This window comes from Erpetoichthys calabaricus, chromosome 9 (assembly GCF_900747795.2).
Source record: "Erpetoichthys calabaricus chromosome 9, fErpCal1.3, whole genome shotgun sequence".
NCBI lineage: Eukaryota > Metazoa > Chordata > Cladistia > Polypteriformes > Polypteridae > Erpetoichthys > Erpetoichthys calabaricus.
In genome coordinates this window covers 47,418,191-47,441,265 of record NC_041402.2, presented here as the reverse complement: position 1 = coordinate 47,441,265, position 23,075 = coordinate 47,418,191, and the positions used below count along the sequence as shown (strand labels likewise).

Here is a 23,075-nt window from a genome sequence, read left to right as displayed (position 1 = left end):
ACCTCTCGGTCACCATGGGGTACGTTTAGCATGATGTGAAGTGAATCTGACAAGGCTGCAAATGCATTCTGTGTGCGAAGGAAGTTTTTCATGTAAGAGAAGGAAATGCAAATCTCAGCCTTTCATGCTGTATCTCTTTTGTTGGAGTTTTTCAAATAATAGTTTTTTCAATAGTCTTCCTATAGAGCTCAGAGATGATGATGATGGCAATGATTAGTTTTATCATTAGTGGTGTCTAAGTAGATTTAACACTGGATCACAAGCACCAGGAATAATTATTCTCACTGTATTTTTAGTTGCTGTAAGTAGATAAAGTACTTTTGGGTGACACCATAGCTGTCAGCTACTAAGCCCAACAATGAATTTGGTGCACTTTACACATTCTCTTTGTGTTTTGTGGGTTTTCTGAGGGGAGACTCTGCTCAACTTAAGCAGCAACATCAAACAGGCACAACATGGAAGTGTGTGGGGACAGCCTTAGATCGAGCAGCCGCCTATCAAGGTCCGGTTCCTCCTCGACCTTATGCCTAATGCTACTCAGATAGGCTGTTGTTCCACTGAAAGTTAGAAAAAAGTAAAAAATAAACTAAGAAAGTGTCTAAATAATCGTCAATTCAGACCTGATGATGGAAGTCTTCTCTTCAGATAATTTTTCTAAAGCAAAACAAACAATAGCATTCAAAAAACTAAGTTTCATTATCCAGAAGGGGCACTTTAAACCAACGGTTCCAATGATCCATATACATTCAATATTCCATATATGGAATTATGTCTTTACTCAATCTGTTACTTGGTACGGTAAATGGTAAACTTCTTCAAAATGAACATGCGATCCACAAAATGAACTCAGGGCCTGGTTCCTAATGTCACAGTGGTGTCAGATTAATTTTAAACACCATCTATGTGTGTGAGTTATTCACTAAAATGAGTTCTCTATGCCTGCAAGTCCACCCAATGCTGCGGGATTACTGGCTTCATCATAGAGAAATTCAGGGAAGAATCACAGTCACACTAAAAGGGTCTAAACAGATACATGTGAAGGTTCACTAAAAGCCACACATTTTTTAAATCAATCGGGAAAGGGAATGCTATAAAATGAGACTTATGTACAAAGCTCATCACAGCAAAGTCCTCCTCAACTTCTGATGGCCAAACCAGAAGCCACATGGCAAATGAACACTTCATGGATCTGGATTAGTAGAGAAGCTAAAGTCTAACTATTGGGGCTTACAAAAATGTGTCTTTCCATACCTGTAAGAAATTTCATATTTTCCTTTGTTTTTCAAACTGAGGGTCTGTTTAGCTTCTTCTGAAACTTTGATGACACCAAAGTCAAGTCCCCCATCTGCACCTGATGAAAACAAAATCAAAATACAGTATGCCAGTTCAGTGGTTATTCTCACTGCGTGTAAGGAGCTTTTAGATTCCTCAGCCCCTTGTCTAGTAAGCACAATACTAAGAAGGGTGAACGTTCAAAACAAACTGCCCCTGTTTAACTCACCCATATAGCATCACACCAGAACTGGCAACACTGGAAGGAAACAACTTGGATGAGGTGGCAGTTTAATGCAGAGAAGACACTAACACAAACACACACACACACACTTGCTCATAATCATTGGTTATAGTCACCAATTCATTCAGTTGGTCAATGGGACCCCCCCCTCCACATGAACTCTCAATCTGGGCAGAAATTTCACTCAGGATGTGAGGAAGATGGAGCAACTGCTACACCATGGCAGTTGGCTGCTTATATTTCATGTATTTGCTCTTTAATTATCCATCCATCATCCATCCCGTTATATCCTAACTACAGGGTCATGGGGGTTTGTTGGAGCCAATCCCAGCCAACACAGGGCACAAGGCAGGAAACAAACCCCGGGCAGGACACCAGCCCACCACAGGGCACACACACACACACACACACTAGGGACAATTTAGAATCGCCAATGCACCTAACCTGAATGTCTTTGGACTGTTGGAGGAAACCACAGCGCCCCGAGGAAATCCATGCAGACACAGAGAGGAACATGCAAACTCCACGCAGGGAGGACATGGGAAGTGAACCCGGGTCTCCTAACTGTGAGGCAGGAGTGCTATCCACTGCGCCACTGTGACGCCCATCAAAAATACTAAGACGTATTTTGTGGCTGGATGATGCTGTCAGCAAGGATACTGCATTTGACAGGTTACATTACTGTACTTCACATCCTATATTCTATGTCCTTTTTAATTTTTACTCATGCTCATTTATGTCAGATGCCAAGGATTAATAAATTAAGTGATGGATAATTGTAAGTACAAATTGCTAGGAAAAAACTCTCCATTAAATCTTGAGGAAAATGTTGCCAGTCAAACTATAAAAAAGTCAACACTTCAATGGATTATGGACTGTGCAGGCTACACCAGTCAAAGGGGCCATAGAGGCTTCAAGGCCTAATTTGACGTTCTTAATAAGTCTGAAATGAATATGGCATTTTATTTGAAATTCATAATTCTGATCAATTCTGCCTTGTCCTATTTTGCTTTACTTTCCTAAGAAAATCAGTAAAGTGTTTAGAGAAGCAATGTAGATTTGTAGTACAACTCAATTTTTGTTTTGTTCTTCACAATTTTTTTCTAAATACAGCATCTCTATAACAAAAACATTAATAACTATTTATTACTTGCTTGTTGCTGATTACTTTTTTAATTGTTGACTTGCTGTTAGATAAGGTGAAAGGACACATTGAAGATCTCCGAATCTAACTATGGAAGTGAAGAATGACTCAGCTTCACTACATCAAATTAGACACTCGTTGCAGAATTTCACAATGTTGCTGCTGGAGTCTGGACATAAACTCCACATCTATGAATTGATGCAATGTCACCTGCTTCCTGTCTGATTATCTTATTGTGATTAAAACTCTCCTCTGGGTTTATAGAGCTTTTCAATTTGACACCCTAGAATGTTTCAGCTAGGACTTTTTCCTGGCCTGCGTGTATATTTCTTTTTTGTGTCTTGTTTATTTAATTTTAAGTATGTTTAATGCAATTATATAATTTTTGTTAATATTGTTGTGTTTATTTATTTTTTACTATCTATTGTAACAAAAAACACCAAAGAGATCATCAATCATTTCGTCTAGTTTCTAAGTGACTTATCCAGTTTAGGGTCACAAGGAATGGGCACCTGCTCAGTCAGCTCCTGGCATAAGGCAACAAGCAACCCTAGATAGGGTGCCAGTCCATCGCAGGGCATAACTATGAGGTAAACTTGTTTGTTTTATAAAGAACCATATGATGGTGCCCTTTGTGAAGGGTGCTTAATAAGAAAGCAGACTGACTGAATTTTACAGAAAAAAAATGTAGACTATTGGGCTCTTCTGAGACAGAAAACTGAGAGTTAATCAAGCCTTCTAATTGAACAGCAAGTTCAATTCACACAGACAAGAAGCTCAAACAATGAAAATGATTAAAATAAAATTAGCAGCTTCTGTGGCATTTAACAGTTAGGGTTTCATCTACTTTAAATGGAGCATCAGATCAATGTAAAGAAATATCAGCATGTTCATTTGGCTTTTCATGCTCATCTCCCTCTCAATTCAACCTTTTAAAAGGACAGAAGGCTTGATGATTGAACAAATCCAACTGATCCATCCATTTTGTAAACTTCTTATCAAATTCAAGGTCCAGACCAATGCCTATCATGGCAGCACTGGGTACAATGGGGGAACTGGACCATTGGAGGACTCACTCTAGAGTCATACATAGACTCTCAGTCCTAGTGGACCAGTGAAGAATTTCTAATTACCCAAAGTGCACATCAATAATTAATTATCTGTGACATTTGCTTTTAATAAGAAGACCCTTCCTGTTCAATATCTAAAGATCAATCTTGCAAATCTGTTTTTAACCTAACATTTCTGTTAGAAGTAAGTGTATTTTTCTTGATAATTGAATGATTTTGTAGTAAGACAACCCAAAAGTGTTCACAATATTTTTTATCACTCTATTATACTTAGCAGATGCATTAAAAATAAGTAAATATCATAGTAAAGCAGGTATTGAACTCTATTTAGTCCTATACAGAGTCCAAACTGAATACTGGGCGCAAGGTGGAACTTACTCAGATATGTCATGCTCTCAAGCACCCCCGCAGTCACTTACCTAATCTGCACACCTTTTGGATTTAGAAAAAACCTTCGTGGACATTGGAGAGAACTTGCAAACGTCAAAAGGAGTGAGACAGGGATGGAATTGAAAAGCAGATCCCCAGACCAGTGAGGCAGCCAAGCAAGAAATTATGACACCATACCATCCAACATCGAAACTATCAACCAAAAGCAGTACAAGCAATCCAAATTTGCATGAACTAGGCCAAATCTCTGACCCTCCATCACTAGATCTATCTTCTGATTTCACATACAGTCATCCCTCACCTATCGCGGGGGTTACGTTCCAGAGCCCCTGCGATAGGTGAAAATCCGCGAAGTAGCGACCTATATTTATTTTATTATTTATACATATTTTAAGGCTTTATAAACCCTTCCCACACTCTTATAAACCTTTCTCACTCTCTTGTTAACCTTTCCCACGCTCTTATAAACACTTCCTATGCTCTTAAACACTTTCTACATTCTTAAACACCTCAGACCAACATTGCACACTGCACGCAGCGATCAGACATCAATGTGTCTGCACTCGCTTTGTGAAGGGGGGGCAGCTGAACTCATGCTGAGCAGAAATGGACTTTGTGCTGCTTCTGCCAAAATGCCTGCTTGTCGCTCTGCGCGTTCGGAAGGAGGAGGAGGAGTGTGTGTGTGTGTGTGTGTGTGTGTGTGTGGGTGTGTGTGGGTGTGTGAGAGCTGAACGCACGTTCGCTCAAACCCCCCTCCCCGGAGGCGCAGTACGCTCCTGCCACTTCGCATTGTCAAGGGGGTGGGGAGCTGAATGAACGCTAAGGAGAAGTGGACTTTGTGCTGGCTTTGTGCTGCTTGTCGCTCTGCGTGTCAATAATTTAAAAGCCTGTACATCACCAATTTTCCTGTCTCACTGTCTTGTCTTGCATGAAGTTAAAATGTTTTATAATAGTGAGATGTTACTCATATCCTTAGCCCGACATCCACATATCATATGTGTTAACAAAGTGTGTTTTATAAGTTTACATGTGTTTAAAGCATGTGGGATGGGTATTTTAAGGCTTAAACTATAAAAATGTTTATTTATATGGTCTTTCTATTTCGCGGATTTTCTCCTGTTGCTGATGGGTCTGGAACATAACTTCCGTGATAGGCGGGCAATCACTTGTATTTAAAAACCCGCGAAGTCGTGAATCCGCAAAAAGTGAACCGCGAAGTAGCGAGGGATTACTGTACTGTATTACCTTTTGGGAAACTTATATCTAGAGCTACATCATACGCCTCTGCCATGATTTGAATGTTTTCCGTGTAGACGATGCCAAGGATATTATCCACATCGGACACCTGCAAAAGCACAACATGTAGTCAACATTTTGTGGTGGCAAAAGTCAAGATAATGGTAATTCATGAGCAGATCAGGTACGTGACTGCACCTCCAGCCGGATGACCTTCTTCACATTGATTTGCTTCAGTGCTCTAAAGTGCATCTGCAGAGCGTATTCAGACTTGGGCATAAGAATGCCTTGATCCTGGGACACCATGAATTCATCTCCCAGTGACTCCAAACCGGTAAGTTTCCAGGCAACTGGCAGCAAGTTGTTGTTTCGCAAATACAACGTCTTTGTCTCCTTTCTGAAACCAAATAAAAATTTGAATACTTGTCAGAAAGCACACATGAATAATAACATAACATTCTCGGTGACTTAATCTAATTTAGGGTTGGTGGCAGCCAGAAGACAATCTCAGAAGCAATGGGTACAAAGAAATAAACAGCCCTGGACAGTAAAACTGTGGTGTTATGCACACGTTCACATTCACCAGTTTGAGATTGCCAATGAACTCAACATACATGTCTTAAGGACGTAGGTGAAAAGTACTTCAAATGTACGGTACATGAATAATATTTATTTTGAAAAGTAGTAAGAGTAGTGTATGAAGGGTCAGCCACACGACATTCTCTCCACACTTATTCCATTTCCTAACCTATTATATCTTCAACAAATTCTCTTTCTCCTATGCTGTCTCCAGAAGTTGTTGACTCTCATCCTTCCCTGCATGTCTGGACTCTTGAGATTATTTAGCTTTGTTAGAAGAGCAGAAAGTTAATCCCAATTCCTCTTCACTTGCAAGTTGAGTTGCGTCCCTATGAAGCGATGAAGGCACTTCACCCTCTGATCCTCCATTATCATTTAAACAGGTGCACCTCATGGGCTTCAGACACGTGCCGACAGGCAACACGGCAAGTATAGCCCCAAACTGAGATACTCTTGCTGCTGTACAATATTTTGGGAGTTTGCTTGCCATGAGGACACTAATTAATAATCCATCATGTATTAGTAGGCTGCCTTAATTAGACAAAACATAGCAAGGCTTACTAAGACAGTTTAGCCAAACCACATACAGGTTTAATTTCTTTCCCTTTGTTTGTTACTTCCCCTTGACTAGAAGTCTTCCCCTTGGTAGTGTTTCACTCATGTGTTGCATGTTGATTGGACAATACAACTACTTCTTCTTTTACTATTACTACAACCACAAGACTGGTTTTGCTGACAGCTACTACAATTTGTCTGGATCTCATCTGGAATCTTCAGAGGAGTGCAAATGATTTATTGGCCTATTGTTTGACAGTTAAGAACCAAAAGCTAGACATGTGATGCTAGGACCTTCCAAATAAGTAACAAAGAAAAAGCTAGTATGAGGTGTAAAAGGAGATAAAATCATATGGCGCTTGCTGGATTTTACAAGCAAACTGTAAGATGCCACTAAAATGTGAAACTTTGAACCTCGGCTCAGTTCACGACAAGGTACATTAAAATTAACTTTTGAAATGAGCCTTTATGGTGAATTTTAGTTTTATTGTGTATACATCCATTCATCCATTATCCAACCCGCTATATCCTAACTATAGGGTCACAGGGGTCTGCTGGAGCCAATCCCTGCCAACACAGGGTGCAAGGCAGGAAACAAGGCGGGCAGGGCCCACACACCAAAGCACACACTAGGGCCAATTTGGAATCGCCAGTGCACCTAACCTGCATGTCTTTGGACTATGGGAGGAAACCGGAGCACCCGGAGGAAACCCATGTAGACATGGGGAGAACATGCAAACTCCATGCAGGGAGGACCTGGGAAGTGAACCCAGGTCTCCTTACTGCAAGGCAGCAGCGCTACCACTTCGCCACCGTGCCACATTGTGTATACAGCATAATTTTAAATATTTTATGAAAACCAGACAATAAGGACTACTACACATCTTTTCAGTTGTAGCCTTCATTTACATAAGAAGTCCGAAGTGCCAGCATGCTTTAATGGGGGAGTTTAATGTAGTAAATATGCAGGCCATGCAAGAATAGCTGCAGAGCTATTTAAATTTGAGGCATACGCACTTAACCACTTGACTTCTTCCCACCTGTGCAAGAGAATTTTCTCAAAGTGTAGTTGCTTCCTGTCAAGCTCCAGTTCAGGTCGCACACCATGACAAGATATTTTGAAAATAACTGGTTCTGGGTTCTCTTTGACACAGCACACTATGCGATCTTCAAATAGACCAGGGGAGGTTGGGAAAGCCCATACAGTCAGTACCTGCAAAGGAATACAGGTCAAGTCATGGTGTCATTTTTATCTCTGTAATTAAATAATACACTTTATTTGAAGATTGGTTAAATAACGTTCCCACAGCAGACCATACCTAGGAGACAGAAATGATTCTAGACTTTGAATGGGGTCATAATAGTGGCTTGCATGGAGGTTGCAAAAAATTGAACAAAACGTCATGGCTGTGTTACACTTGTGATAACTTGTGATGGTCCAGAACCTTGCATACCCAGAGAGAAGACCATCAAGAAGGAAGAGGGACAGGTAAGTTGGGCATGTACACTAGATGGTGATTACAGACTGTAAAGCAATAATCACACAAATCTATTTTGCTTTAACATTAAATTCCATCATGCAGATGGTTAGTTGTGTCTGTACATATTAATCTGTTCTCCACAATGTGATGTCTGCCTTTGACATCTCAGGAAAAACAGCAATGACTTGACTGCTGTGGACAAAAGACACAGTGGCGTTGCGTTGTCTTCAATGATCAGTCTCATTTCTGTGAAGGCTGATGTTGAAAGCCTTAAGGAAGGGTTCTTCTAGAGATTACTATCATGAGGCTTAAGTCACCAACCTCAGACTTTGTGATTTGGGGATCTATAGCATATAATGGTATATCTCAGATGGTACTGTGGTCACCATGACCAGTCAACAGCATGTTTATACAGTGATGAGTCCAGTTGTCCTCCCCTTCATAGGCACCATTAAAACCTTTGCTTTCTAGCACTGTAACCAGTGAACATGCTTCGTGGTCCTCTCTAGGGAAGCTTTATGAAACATCACAACTACTGGGTGTCCTACTAGTTGTCCTGACAGGAGTCCAAACAAAAATGTACAGTCATTACTGGAAGATGCCTAGACTCTGTCCCCACTTGGCCACAACTATGGTCTCTGCTGACTCTGAACATCAAACAGGTGTGGAGTGACATCTCACAAGACACCATGATGCATCTTGTTTAAGTGTGCCATCTACCTAATGGTGGACATAATACTCACTGACCTTCTGCACTACACAGCGTTCAAAGCCCAGAGTATGCAGTCAGTTGTGTTACAAATCAATGGCATCTCTTGTGCTAATTTTGTAGGATACTGAATGACAGCTTCATGATGCTGCAAAGGCAGTTTTTACCAGTTCAGTTATTGATTCAGTGATGAATAAAGAACCTTGAATCTAATATCCAAGAAACATCTGTAGGTAGATACTTAATATTTTAATCTCAATTTAATTTATAACCATTAAGATAGGCGTATCATTTCCGTAGAATGACAAGTATAAAGCGACATTTTAAAGCTGCCATCCGAAAAAGAATTCGGCGACAAAAGAAAACAGTCAAAGAAACATGGAAGAGTGCGCTTTTTACAGTTTTACAACTTGTCAGAGATTTGTCTACAAATAAAAACATTCGCGTTTGAAAGCAATGATCATGACCGCAAACACTACTTATTCTAACCACAGCAATGACACCTTTAAATCTCTGAAGTAAGAAATAGAAAAATGTGAACAATCATCCTCATAAAATATTTAAAAAATTCTGCCAGTTATAGACTTTGAAGATTTATGTCACTGACAGCGTTTTTGAGCACTACTAAAGTGAAGGTGGATATTGTAATTCTGTTCTGACATTATGAATAACATTTTAAATATAAAAGCAAAATGAACTGAAAGAAACAATCACTAGAAACATCTTTTCTGCGCTTAGATGATAAAGTGCTGGTGTAGCTCAGGCCTTGTTCTTTTACCTGCTTTTCATCAGGTTTGAGGGACATTGAAGGAGGGTCCAATAGAAATGTGGTCGCCTTTGTGTCTTGGTGAAGGCAGAAGAGGACATCAGCAGTGAGCGAGGAGTTATTATGCACAGTGAATTTCTCCATGTTTTCTGGGTACCGGCCTTCCTTGTATCTGTCAAGCACAAACACAAATGTGTAAGGAAAAAAAAAAGGATCTTCTTCATTCAGTTATGAATTCTATTTTCATAGAATGGGAAAGAAAAAAGCATTCATGTTCAGAGCCTGGCTTACTTTACGTTATTTACTATTCATTCAAGCCCCCTCTGGATGAGACATCAGTCCATTGTGGAGTACTTTCCATGGACTTTGTCACGAATTAACTTAAGGACCAAATCTCTGGGATCTAAAGCGGAAGCCAGTGTGTAACAGCAAGGGTCACCCTCTGGGTTCCTCCCCGGTATGTAATTCCCCCGCGGACTGAGAGGGGGCGCTACCACTAACTGTGTTGTCTTCCTTTTGCTTCACAGTGCTGAGAAAACACCCAGTGAGGGCATTTGTCTCATCGACTCGGAGAGCGAAGAGATGGAGCTCTTTCATGCCTTGACCCACTGTGATCTAAAGAAGCCGTGAAGAGGCAGCTTATTTTCTGTTATTTACGGCAACATTGCACATTTCTTTTGGTTGGATTTTTAAAGTAATTGGGGACAACCGCGTTGGTGTTCCAACATTTACTGTATCTTGTGCCACAAGCTGTCACACTGTGTATAGTTTTGGTCGCCTTCCATAGTAGAAGATTGACTGGAAGAATTCCAAACTTCCAGTGCATGTGATAAAAGATAAAAAAAAAAATTATGATGGAAATTAGAAAGGTAGGTGTCAACTGTTTCTCTAAAGAGGGATCTTCAACCAGAACAGGGACACAGATGGGAGCTTATTAATTATATGCAAACTTTACACAAATATTATCAAGTATGTCACACACAGCTTACTTTAGATACTTGGAACAAGTTACAAAAAACTACAGAGGCAAGATGCACCTCTGGGATCTCTGAACCTTGATGATAAGAGGAAATAATTGAATGACCTGTCCTCAATTAATCTTGTCTTGTAATGTTAAGGATGTGCGTGCAAACATAATGAGAACTTAACAATGTCACAATGACAGTGACAGGGCCAGCCATGTCTGTACTGCTAGGGAAAAATGTACACTAGCAGCAAGTGATGACGGGAGCAGGAAAAGAGTCAAAATACAAAGGTGAGCAAAACTCATAACTGGGGAAACACTAACTGAGCATCACAACTTTTAAACAGGAACACATGGACAAGCAAAAAAATTTTTGGAGCAAAAAAACTAAGGCATAATTTACAGAGAAGTTTGAATGTTCACAATGTACTAAAGTGGCAGGTTTTTTTATTGTGTTGCCCCGTTGATGTCACTCACTGTGACGATTTCAAATGGTTACAGAGACAATGAATAAACAAAATGCCGGCTCCCATAAGAAACAATGAAATGGTGCAATTTATTTAAATATTTTCAGTAGATTCCAAAATGAAGAAAATGAACAGGGAAATGCTGAGCTTCCAAGATTCTTGATGTACAACAGTTTACTAACCAATAACATTTTTAATATTTCACTGTTTATTGTAATAATTGTTTTGCCACTTACCTGTCTCTTGATTTTCCACAGAGCAATGGACCAAACTCAAATACCTCAGATGCCAAAATGTATTTCTTTTGGATTATTTCATTGGGCAAAGCTACCTTTCTACGGCTGGGAAACACTGTTCTGAAAAAGTGAAATGACACAAATGGAAAAGTTACACAACCCAAGGAAACTGCAAAGTGAGGATTTTGAAGCATGTAATGCAAACACGTGTAGATTCATATAGGCCACTATATAGATGGGTGTAATGTTTTTTAGTGTACTGTGAAACCCGGGTGTGTACAGCCACCCTAACCCCCAACACAGACAAGCACAACACACAACACACGGTTTATTTATAATAAAAGTGCACAAAACACCAGCACCGCAACACACAGTTCATTCCCTTCCTTGCCACCAGTCCATCCGCCTCCACTCCTCCTCAATCTTTGTCTTCTTCTTCCTGCTGACTCTGGCCCACCGAGTAATCTCTGTTGGCCCCTTATATAAGTCACCTGGAAGTGCTCCAGTTACTCGTTGCCCCACCGGGTGTGGTGGAAAAACCACCCACATGGGGTCAGAAATAGGTGCAGCACACCTTGGTGGCACCCCCAGATCCTAACAGGGCTTAATCCAACTCCATCTCCCATGAAGCCCTGCAGGAGTCCGAGGTACCGCTGCCACCCAGGGGGGCACACACTCGCTCCCCTGGTCCTTCCAAGGCAGAAGTGTCCCGGTTGGGCATGGGTCCCGGCCATCCATGACACTACGTATTTGCATATATATGTATGTTTAACATACTGTATATATGCATGGTGGTGTTCACTCACATACATGTGGTTTCTTAGAATGTATTTCTCCTTCCTGTCTTTCTTATATTTAACACTTATGTTCATGTAAGTTTATTGTTGATGAACAAACCAAATTAATTTCCCTATATGGAATAATAAAATTAAAGATGAGTGGAGTTGAAAATAAATTCAAATGAACTTGAAAAACACTGTACTCTGTGCTTCAAGAATGGCAAATTCACACACCAAGCTCCTGGATTGCTTTCAATGAGACAATTCCATTGTAATCACCTGGAATTCCATTACAGGAACCATAAAAAAGTCCATTTTATTTTCCGCCAAAATGATTCAAAGGACACATAAAAGCTTACTTTGGGTCTTTGCTAATTGCTGGGTAGGCACAGATGCCCCGACAGTATAGCTGATAGCGCCGTCTGGTTCCCAGTAACTCAAAGTTCAGCGTCTGGTCAAACTGGCCCACGGAATTGGAGGTGAAGTGGATTTTCAAACAGACCTCCCCGTTGGCAGGGACAATCCAACGAAAAGTAGTCAACCTGGAAAAAAGATACAAGAGATGTAGAATTAAAGTCGCCATTCTCCTCTAGTTACCGATTATGCTGATCTCTTGTGGCAGCAATAATCCTTTTTCCTTTAATTTTAAAACTTGCAGTAAGTTAGTTGCAATGTCTATGATAATTCATTTAAATCCTTACGTATGAAGTGACAGAAAAGTTCTTTATTGTTTTTTATCAGTGGATGCAACTAAGCACTGAAAGTTTATATACGTATTTGGGGCCTCCAAGTAGCAGGTGATTGTAGGAGATCTGGACTATGTATTTAAAGTCCATGTGCTGTACATTATATGTGTAACAATGAATATAAATATTAAATTTAATTAATAAAACACAGCACAAATCTACTTCAGGGTCACAAAGAGCATCCAACATTGGGCAAAAAGTAGGAAACAAGCCTGGACAGGGTGCTTGTGTGAAAAAACTGATGATGTTTAATATTATAAGTTTTAAGGGTGGCAAACTTGAACAAGCGAGACCACTAAACTGAAGCAGAAAACCGTCTTCATTAGCGATAACTGACTTCTCATTAAGAAACTGGGTTGCAACAAAAACCTGCAGCCACTGTGGCCCTACAGAACAGACATGGCCTACCCCGATATATAGCATGTCATCATATGTGCAACTTTGTTGAGGACAATCTATCTATCTATCTATCTATCTATCTATCTATCTATCTATCTATCTATCTATCTATCTATCTATCTATCTATCTATCTATCTATCTATCTATCTATCTATCTATCTATCTATCTATCTATCTATCTATCTATCTATCTATCAAACAGTGCCTTTCATGTCTGTCTGTCTAGCTATGTAAACAGGCATACGGTATATATACAGAACACGCACGACATATAAAAAGCCTAGCAATTCACAAACATGTTTTGTTTTTCATTAACACTGTGAGCTTAAAAGAGATGGCGTTGCTGTATTTACCTATTTCCTTTTTCTTGGAGTGTCTCCAAGTTGTAACTGCTTTGGTCGGCATCCGAAAGCGGAGTCAGTGCTCCTAACAGAGGCGAGCGAGACTCACTTCCTCGAACACTTTTCTTGGTGCCTGAAGGACGGTGTTTCTCCTTTTCCTTTTGACTGTCTCGTCCTGCTTCAGGTTTGTCTTTTTTTGCTCGACCTTTGGTGGGGGTCACTTGATCCTCCTGGAATCACAAAGAAATTCATCTGTTAGTTGCCTGTTTCTAAAAGAAACACCTGGGTGGCTCCCCACTGTAAAGTGTAATCAAAGCACTTCCCACATAAATAAATTCACGTGTGATTGCTGCTCAGTAGGCCACACGATACGCATAACATCAAGAGTGCCCACTGTTTTAAAGTGTGATTTTGTTGAGAGCCGGCAGTGCTTCATTGTAGCAAATGTGAGGCACATAAAATATCTCGGCACACACCTGTGATCTGTAAAGAAGTTTTGATTGTGAAATTACAAAGCTCTTGTGTTTTAGTTCCTTAGTTTGTGGATCAGTTGCAGTCAAAGAGGCTACAGAAGCCATGCCCTCCTAACAGAATTGGCAACCTGAAGAAGATTCTGACAGTTGTGCTCCCACCACAACCTAACAGAACTGTGTATTCTTATGACAAAACATTTTTTTTAATAATAAGGCTTTCACTTCAAAAGAATAGGAAAAAAAAATCGTAGCATTTCAACAACTGCAAAAAGTCCATACTAAAGGAAGACACAGAACGATAAAATAACAAGGTAGGTGCTGAAATTTCACTCTGTAAACGCAGCATGTGTGCTATAATACTACACTAAGTGTAATGTCAGAATTAGTCATATGAGAATTTAATGTAAGGAAGATATACTGAGAACACAGTAGGCATGAACATATGCGTTTCCTTGTTCCCAGCCTGTTTATGTGTCATTTATTCTTCAAATTTGCCATATGTTTTCCACATGTGTGTATTGTGTTTTGGCTGCTGAGGCTTTTGGTGTCTGTAACTGTCTGTGAATCTTTTCTAATCTAAGTATCAGGGCAGGTATAACAAATGAGTGTCTGATCACACTGAATGGGAAAACGGAGTGAACAACCTACTCTGGAATTATACCCACTGGAATATTGGTACAGTGAGAGTCATGGTATAGGGATTATTGCCAAATTTAGCTTTGCACAAAAAGTGTATTACCATCAGTAATGAATATATAATGGGCTGGAGGAGGAGTATAGGGACCTAATCAATGACTTTGTTAAATGGTGCGACTCAAACCACCTACACCTGAACACCAGCAAAACCAAGGAGCTGGTGGTGGATTTTAGGAGGCCCAGACCCCTCATAGACCCAGTGATCATCAAAGGTGACTGTGTGCAGATGGTGCAGACCTATAAATATCTGGGAGTGCAGCTGGATGATAAATTAGACTGGACTGCCAATACTGATGCGCTGTGCAAGAAACGGACAGAGCCGGTTATACTTCCTTAGAAGGCTGGCTTCCTTCAACATCTGCAATAAGATGCTGCAGATGTTCTATCAAACAGTTGTGGCGAGCGCCCTCTTCTACGCAGTGGTGTGCTGGGGAGGCAGCATTAAGAGGAAAGACGCCTCACGCATGGACAAACTGGTGAGGAAGGCAGGCTCTATTGTTGGCATGGAGCTGGACAGTTTAACATCTGTGGCAGAGCGAAGGGCGCTCAGCAGGCTCCTATCAATTATGGAGAATCCACTGCATCCACTAAATCGTATCATCTCCAGACAGAAGAGCAGCTTCAGCGACAGACTGCTGTCACTGTCCTGCTCCACAGACAGATTGAGGAGATCGTTCCTCCCCCAAACTATGCGACTCTTTAATTCCACCCGGGGGGGTAAATGTTAATATTTAACATTATACATAGTTATTGTATGTTTTTTCACCTGCATTATTATCATTCTTTAATTTAATATTATTTATTGTATCAGTATGCTGCTGCTGAAGAATGTGAATTTCCCATTGGGATTAATAAAGTATCTATCTATCTATCTATCTATCTATCTATCTATCTATCTATCTATCTATCTATCTATCTATCTATCTATCTATCTATCTATCTATCTATCTATCTATCTATCTATCTATCTATCTATCTATCTATCTATCTATATATTTAATGTCATGCTGTGTGTCTGAGTGTCATCTCTTGGGCTCATCAGAGGTAAGCACTACTACTCTGGGACAACAGGGGACGCACCGCTGTCTTGTCTCATTTTCCACCCACAGCTCTGAGAAGATCCATGCGCCATAAAGGCAGGCGTCTAATTTAGGAGATGAGCAACCCACAAGACGGTGCTCTGCCCATAAAACCTGACCGCTGCTTACACCAGCTTTGTCAAAGACAATGGCTACTTATACCTTTTTGCTCATTACAGTACAGTGCTGTCGTTTGACTGTTATTTTTGTTTCTACCTTACACAAGTAAACAGGTTGGCCTGGTTGGCAACCAAATATTTAATTTCGGCTCCTGTATTACTATCGATTAACAACATTAATTACACTGCATAACAAATCTTTTCAAAAGTTATGCTTCCTGAAACAGTTTTGGTGATTATGATAGAGTGCTTTAGGTGTAACATAAATAGCATCTCAGAGTGTCTGACTCACCAGGTAATTTTATGAAACACGAAATTAACTTTTGTTGAGTTTAGAGTATTTATTCGCTTAATGATGCTGACACTGCATTAGTTCAATTGAGCTAAAATGTTTTGCTGTTGATTTTCATTTGTTCCCAGCATCTGATGCTTCTCATTTCATTGTCCAACAACAGTCAGCCAGCATTAATGGATTCCACTAGCCCTGATAAACACTTGTTCATCATTGCAATGTCCTGGTGGAACATTTCACAATGTTTGTCACTGACTGCAGCAAGATCATCAGGGATGAAGTCTGAGTTTGAATCCTTATCGACATATTGCACTGCATGGGTGTTGCTTCACGCTTCAAGCATGTTGTCAACCAGATGGACGCAGTTTGGCACTCTTAGTTAAGAAGGAAATTCTCACCAATATCCTTGAATGCCTTCCATGCAAATTCCTCCAACCCCACTAGCAGACCTTCAAGCCACTTGTCATTGATAATATGTCTAATTTGTGGACCAACAAAGATGTCATCCTCAATTTTGTTATGAGTTTTTTGTGAAAGCGTTTGTCTCAGATATGAAAACCCTTCACATACTTTCCTTATCACTTTCATGAAATTTTTCATCACTCCAAGTTTTCTAAGAAGATGAGGCAAAATATTTTTGTTGGGTCACCAATTGGTTTATGTGCTGTGCCGCACTTTCTGTTCTGGAGCCAAATGCTTACAGAGTGGCCACTAATTTTTAATGTATTGAGAGTCTTCAAAGCTAACAGCGGTATTTGGTACATCTGAGCTACATTCCTAGTAGCCGTGCCATCACAACAGATGTTCCAGTTGTAGTTGCTCTTACAATATGAAAGAATGTTAAAAAAATGTTCTTACTAAAAAGTTACTAAATAATTGCATCCATCAGTTTATTGAACCTGATTAATCTAACTCTGTAGTCACGATGGGTTGGAATCTGTCCCAACGGCGCTGGATACAGAGTAGAAACCAAACCGTGTTCAGTCCACTGATGGGCACATTTGTACACATGTTCATGCTCATATGCACTGGCACAATTTAGAGTTTCCAGTTTATATGTTTAAAATATGGGAGGAAAGCTGGAGCACCTGGAGAAAAAATCTCACAGATGATGGGAAACGCATGGAAACTCCAACCGAGATGTCACCAGGCCAGCATATGGATCTGAGAGGCACTGGTGTCCACCATTTTGTAACCTCCTAAATAGCTTCCAGAATTAAAATAAAACTGATGTAAATGATTGCCATATAATATCTTTGGAATGAAACCGCACAGTTTTGTGATGAAACGGGAAATGAATCTGGTAAATCTGGTAGCAAAGAAACAAATCTGAACATACTCTCCATTGTCACAGCTGACTAACTGAAATGACACTCAACTCCTCAGTGACATTCTAAAGTAAGCAGACAACTAATTTGGTGCGTTTACAGTACCTTAGCTGTCCTGTGCGATTCAAAACAGATCCCAGCTGACTTCTTATTGAGCAACATTTGTATTATGTTTGCTTGATACTAATCAATTAATCCATAATTATAAATATTGCTGCAAAGAAAGCTAGCAGAAATGACAGAACCCAAGGATGTCTACTGAAAAACTCCATCGAAAGTTATTATGTCTGTGGTGAAACAGACAAAAAGGAAAGGAAAAAACATCAAGAAGATGAAACGATAAACAAAAGTCATGTCTAATTTTGATAATCCACCACAGTTTTTAACAAAGCCAACAACCGTAATCAAAAATCAAGTCAGAAAAAGTTAAAAGTTTTCTGAACCATAAAATCAAACACAAAAGCACACACCAATGAAAAGTCATTTAATTGTTATCCAGATTTGGATGCCAGAAACTGAGAGACATTGACCTTTATACTGTAAACCTGATGATGTCACAGGTCACAACCTTTGGTCTTCCAAAGTTGGCAACCACCCTAGCAACAATATACAACAAACTTAGGAAATGGCAGCTATTCACAAACAGCAAAATGGAGCTGGAAAAAATGCAGAGCAAAATCAATAGGGCAAAGTAATTTTCTTATGAGAAGTACAAGTTCAGAAACACATTCTGTGGTGTTCACACCCTTTAGTGAGAAACTGAAAAGGAAAAGTTTAAAATAAAAAACAGAAAAAATAACTCTGAAACTAAATAATGACACATGTCACATATGTTTGTAAAATGATAAAACAAGTGCTATGAAAGAAATGCGATACCTTCACTGAGGAGATGGAGGTAATTGTGTCAAGTTCAGCCTCTAGCTCCTTCTTGTCCTCAATATTCTCCTCTGATAATGGCATCAATAAAGTAAAATGTTTTAGGGTGTCCCGGCCACTTAAGGGGGCACGTTTGAGTGGATACGGTATTATTGAAAATATAGAGGCAGGTGGAATCGGTGGGCCACTGGGGCCCAGACCCAAGCCATCTAATACCTGTAAAGATATCATACAAATCAAATTATTACAAAATTGCATTTCACCAATAGAATTTACCCATCGATAGATTAATATGACTGGAGCCAAGCCCTCCTGCCGTACCCCACGAAACACACTGGCCTGAAAGTACTACTGTCTAAAATATAAGCACATTGAAATCAATGAGCATTGCAATCAGGTCACAAATCATTTCTTCTTTTCCTTATTATTACTATACAGTGGTTTCAAAAATGGATCAATTCAATAATGAAAAGAATGAATCCTGATAATTAGCTCCAGCAGACCCCCGTGACCCTGTAGTTAGGATGTAGCGGGTTGGATAATGGATTGATTGATGGATGAATCCTGATATGAAAATAATAAAATATTTTCTGGGGTGGAATACCATAGGAGGAATACATTTTGAACTCTTACCTCATTGAGGGACGGCAGCCATCCGCTGCTCAGAACCTTCTTCCCACTGGGATCAGATTGACCAGTCACTGACAAAACAATGTGAGGTACACCTACATCCCACCTGCCTTTTTGCAGCCCCTCTTTGAAGGCTGTATTGCCACTTTCTCCATCCGCAAAAGGACTGGAGGCAGGAGAGTGGTGGATCTTAATATCTCCTTCCATTTTTAACCTGTCTGTCTTCTCTTTCTCTAAGCGCTCTTTCTCTTTCTCCTTTTCCAGTCGCTCTTTTTCCCGCTCCCTGTCCTTTCTTCCTCTTTTGCCCGACTGCACTGGATGTTGTTCTAAGTTGCTCGCCTCCTCTGTGTCTTGCATGTTCTCCTCCAAGCTTAGTGCAGAAGCTAGAATCCCTTGTACCCTATCCCAGTGCTGAAGGGTCTCAGAGATGCTCTTTTGGGTTTGCTCATACAGTCTGAATCTTTGCAAAAGCTGCTTCTCGCTTTCTGAGGGGTATTGTTTTTCCTCCGATGATCCAGGGTCACCCAAAGGTGTAGAAGCTTCTTCAATTGCCATGATTTTGTTGTCCTTCAGCCTCTTCTTTTTGTTAATTTCTTCTGCTTCACTGCGCTCAGTCTGCAAGCTGTCTGGATGTTCCAAAACTGAAAACTTCCGATCTGCCGTGGAATGCTCTCCTTTATTGTCCACACGCCCTCCAGCTGAACTTGGCACCTAAAAAAAGACAGATAAGCTGGTTTATCTCCCATACTCCCAAAGACATGCATGTTTGGTTAATTGGTGATTCTACGCTGGTCCAGTGTGAGTGTAGGTTTAAAAAAATTAGTGGGCTGTGTTAATTTTCAAATCTTTTGACAATTTTGATTAATTCATATATATAGTTTTTTATGTTTTCATTACTTATGAAAATTTTGTTGATAGTCTGGTTATGTATTATTTACTACTTATATATCATGTGTTCTCCCGTGTTTCTTATATTTTGTTGGTAGAACTCCTTAATGGGGCAGGGGGCCAATCTGAAGGACCGCCCTCAGCCTATACATTACAAGAATGGGGAAAGGGTCCTTCAGTGATCAATTAATGTTTGAATGCTATTATGAATATTAATTTCTGGGTTATTAGATGCATTGCTTCTGTATTTGTTTTTTTAACAATTTTTGGATTATGTATGTTTGGTCTGGGTTGCTTTTTTTGGTAAATCCTTTTTGGCTCTTTTTTGCCTTGTGCCAGTTTTGCTTCTTTTTTAATCACAATTGAATATTTTTCATTTATAAAGATACTTGCTTTGTTTTATCTTTTCAAGCCAGAGGTTAACAGTTCCTCTCCCTTGAAAAGAATTTTTGTATATTTTGAAGGATATTTAAAGTATCTTAAACTTTAAAAGCCTGTTTCCTTTTCTGGGTCTCATCAGGCCAAGAGCAGCCTGTCGAGTTTGGGGTGAGACTGCCTGGGGTGAGGCCTGTCTTCAGCTTCTGGTCTGGTGCATAGGTCATTTAGAGGCCTCATACCCATTTTGTGATTTGCAGTGCACTCTTATACCAGGCAGGAGAACATATGACCAGGGTCTGAGGAGAAGCAAGAAAGGAAATAAGGTGACAGGGATCTGCTGAGCAGTGTAGGAAAGTGGGCCAGCCATATACCACAAGAAGACGGGACAAGCACTTGGAAAAGAGGCATAAAGTGTTTGTTTTGACCCTTTACTTTTGTCGTTGTATTTTGCTCCTTTGTCACTCATTCCTTCCTGTAATTTATTTTTTCTGTAATAAATCCTTAAGCTTTGGCATTTTGGTCTCCTTGGGTTCATTCTTAGTTTAGGGGCACTACAAGATGGCTTCCTAATTAATTTATTGCATATACAGTGTATTTCCATAAGAAGGCAGGTAATAAGCATCAATGTTTCTGAATGAATTTTGAACAAAGCATAATGTAAGCACTATGAGAAAAGTGACATGATGAGTGCTTGACTGTCAGACCTGTTTCCCACCAAGCTGACTCTTCTTGCCAGAGGTCATCTCCTCTTTCAGCAGTGACTCCTTCTTCCCCTTTCTGTTCTTCTTCCTCATCATTTCCTCCTCCATCCGCTGCCTCTCCAGCTCTTCCTGTAGTCTCTTCTCCTCCTGTTCTTTTGCCAGTCTTTCCAGCTCTCTAAAAGCCAACAATTCCCATGCGTAAATGTATTCAGAAGATGGACGTCTTTCAAAGATGCATACAGTACAATACAATACTCTTCACATACAACACCATTAATTCTTACAAATATTCTTTTTACAAATATTCTATAGGGCTACTTACCGACGTTTTCGTTCCCGGAGCCCCTCAAGGTGTTTTTGATCAATTTTGGCTCTCTCCTCTTCTGAAAGTGCATCATACTCCTCCTCATCCATTTCAGAAATTCTGACCTTTTCTGCCTGAATTTTTTCCTTCAGAAGTTGCTCTGATAAAACAAAAGGCTTAGCTTCTTACCAAATTCTAAGAAGAAAATTCCTCATTCTTTTAGGACAGTATACGAATGAGACTCAACATGATGAAAAGGTAAGAATGAACATTATACATTCAGACATTGTAATTTCCTTTCAAATCTGACACCAAACTATTAAATAACAGGAAATGTGTGTTTTATGCAGCTCTTCTCTACAGTGAAATATTATTTCAAGACATTTAACAGGTTTGGAGATTTACTTTAATTGTTTCCATGTATTTTTAACAAGTGGCACACAGGCATGTTAAGTGATTTTCAGAGCGTCATAGAGGAGGACTGAGCCAGCAGCCCAAAGCCTCAACTGCTACACTATACTGCCTGCCATGATTTACTGCTGAATCATCATTTACACTTTGTAGAGCTTTGGGGACTTTACTTTTGTCTTTGAGCTCAACATTCTAAACAAAGCCACCATGTTTAAAATATATGATTTGGGATTACATTTTGATTCTACCGCTTGAGGATCAAACTTGTCCTCTTTTACTTTCACATTACTTTTATTTTGCTCTTCATATTTACAGCTCATATTAGTATAAATATTCAGACACTCACATTATAAAAGGCATGCATGTGTCTAGTATAAAAAACAAAGTAAAAGTTACTGATTAAATGAGCACTCTACCCAAAAATTATATTTTTTATATGTTACTTACGACATGTAGTTTGCAGTAATGACCAAAAAAAATGAATCGCCCGTTTTCATATAGAACAAAGATAACAAAGTATTAATGGTGACCAACGCTGGACAACACCAAACAACATTAAATACATTTGTGGAAAAATCTCATGCTACACATGTCACATAATACACTCGTTTTCTCCCAGGATGTGGTGGCACCAGTGTTAGCAAAGAGGCCCACACATCCCTTTCCCCAGCCACACTTGTCAACTCATACTATAAGATCCCAAGGTGTTCCCAGCATTCACTGGCTCTTCCCTGGGCTCTCCTCCCAGCTGGTCCCAGGCCATTCACATCAGATACCCGAACCATCCTCAGTTGGCTCCTCTTGATGCAAAGGGTCAGTGGCTCTACTTTGAGGCTCTCCAAGTTGTCTATGGTTCTCACCCTATCTCTGAGAGAGAGCCCAGCAGTGACTGGACTCCACATCAATGAATGAGGCAGGGATTTAATTTAAATGCTCAGTACTGTATGAATACATTTCATTTTTCTTCATGAGAGTGTTTTCCAGAAGTGGTTTATTTAACTCTTTTAGAAAGAATGTTGACTTTTGTCAACGCAAGGCCCTGAGAGGGTGGCAAAGGGCGATAAAAGCTGTAAACATCAATAAAACTCACCAATATGTTATAGAAAGACAATCTTTGCTCTTGGGACAGTTAGACTCATTGACTGAAGTCGAATCCCTGCGTGCGTGTGAGTAGCATAGAGTCAACAACGTCTAGAATGGCAGGAACATTGGGTGAGAGAACGAAGCAAATGGGCAATTCAAAATACTCAGTGTGTATTATTTATTTATTTTTGCATATCATTGCTGAAGCAGACTCTGACATTAAATTTCAATTCTGATGCAAGTAATGTGGAGATTGAAAATAAAAGTCAGGTACCTGCATCAGCTGATCGGTCCCCAGATGACTGGTTCCCAGCTGATCGTAGTGCTGAACACTCTCGGATAACTGACCCATCTACAGCAACACTCAGCCTGGGAGGACTACACAGACGTAGATCCGTAGGAGGCAAGCTGGCTACTGAACTTCACCAAATGGCACGG

General features: G+C 40.0%; 1 protein-coding gene across 2 annotated transcripts in view; it reads right to left on the bottom strand.

Moving 5' to 3' along the window:
- The window catches only part of hydin (HYDIN axonemal central pair apparatus protein), a 365,478-nt gene that overhangs the window by 296,639 nt on the left and 45,764 nt on the right, over window positions 1-23,075 (bottom strand). For both annotated transcript variants that reach the window (XM_051931627.1, XM_028809423.2), the window contains exons 18-29: window positions 21,162-21,303; window positions 20,843-21,014; window positions 18,876-19,583; window positions 18,243-18,458; window positions 13,392-13,609; window positions 12,252-12,434; window positions 11,114-11,233; window positions 9,459-9,618; window positions 7,531-7,703; window positions 5,555-5,753; window positions 5,366-5,465; window positions 1,252-1,351 (exon numbers count right to left, since the gene is read on the bottom strand). In XM_051931627.1, the coding sequence (XP_051787587.1) occupies window positions 1,252-1,351; window positions 5,366-5,465; window positions 5,555-5,753; window positions 7,531-7,703; window positions 9,459-9,618; window positions 11,114-11,233; window positions 12,252-12,434; window positions 13,392-13,609; window positions 18,243-18,458; window positions 18,876-19,583; window positions 20,843-21,014; window positions 21,162-21,303 (2,491 nt within the window). The remainder of the gene's footprint in view (window positions 1-1,251; window positions 1,352-5,365; window positions 5,466-5,554; window positions 5,754-7,530; window positions 7,704-9,458; window positions 9,619-11,113; window positions 11,234-12,251; window positions 12,435-13,391; window positions 13,610-18,242; window positions 18,459-18,875; window positions 19,584-20,842; window positions 21,015-21,161; window positions 21,304-23,075) is intronic.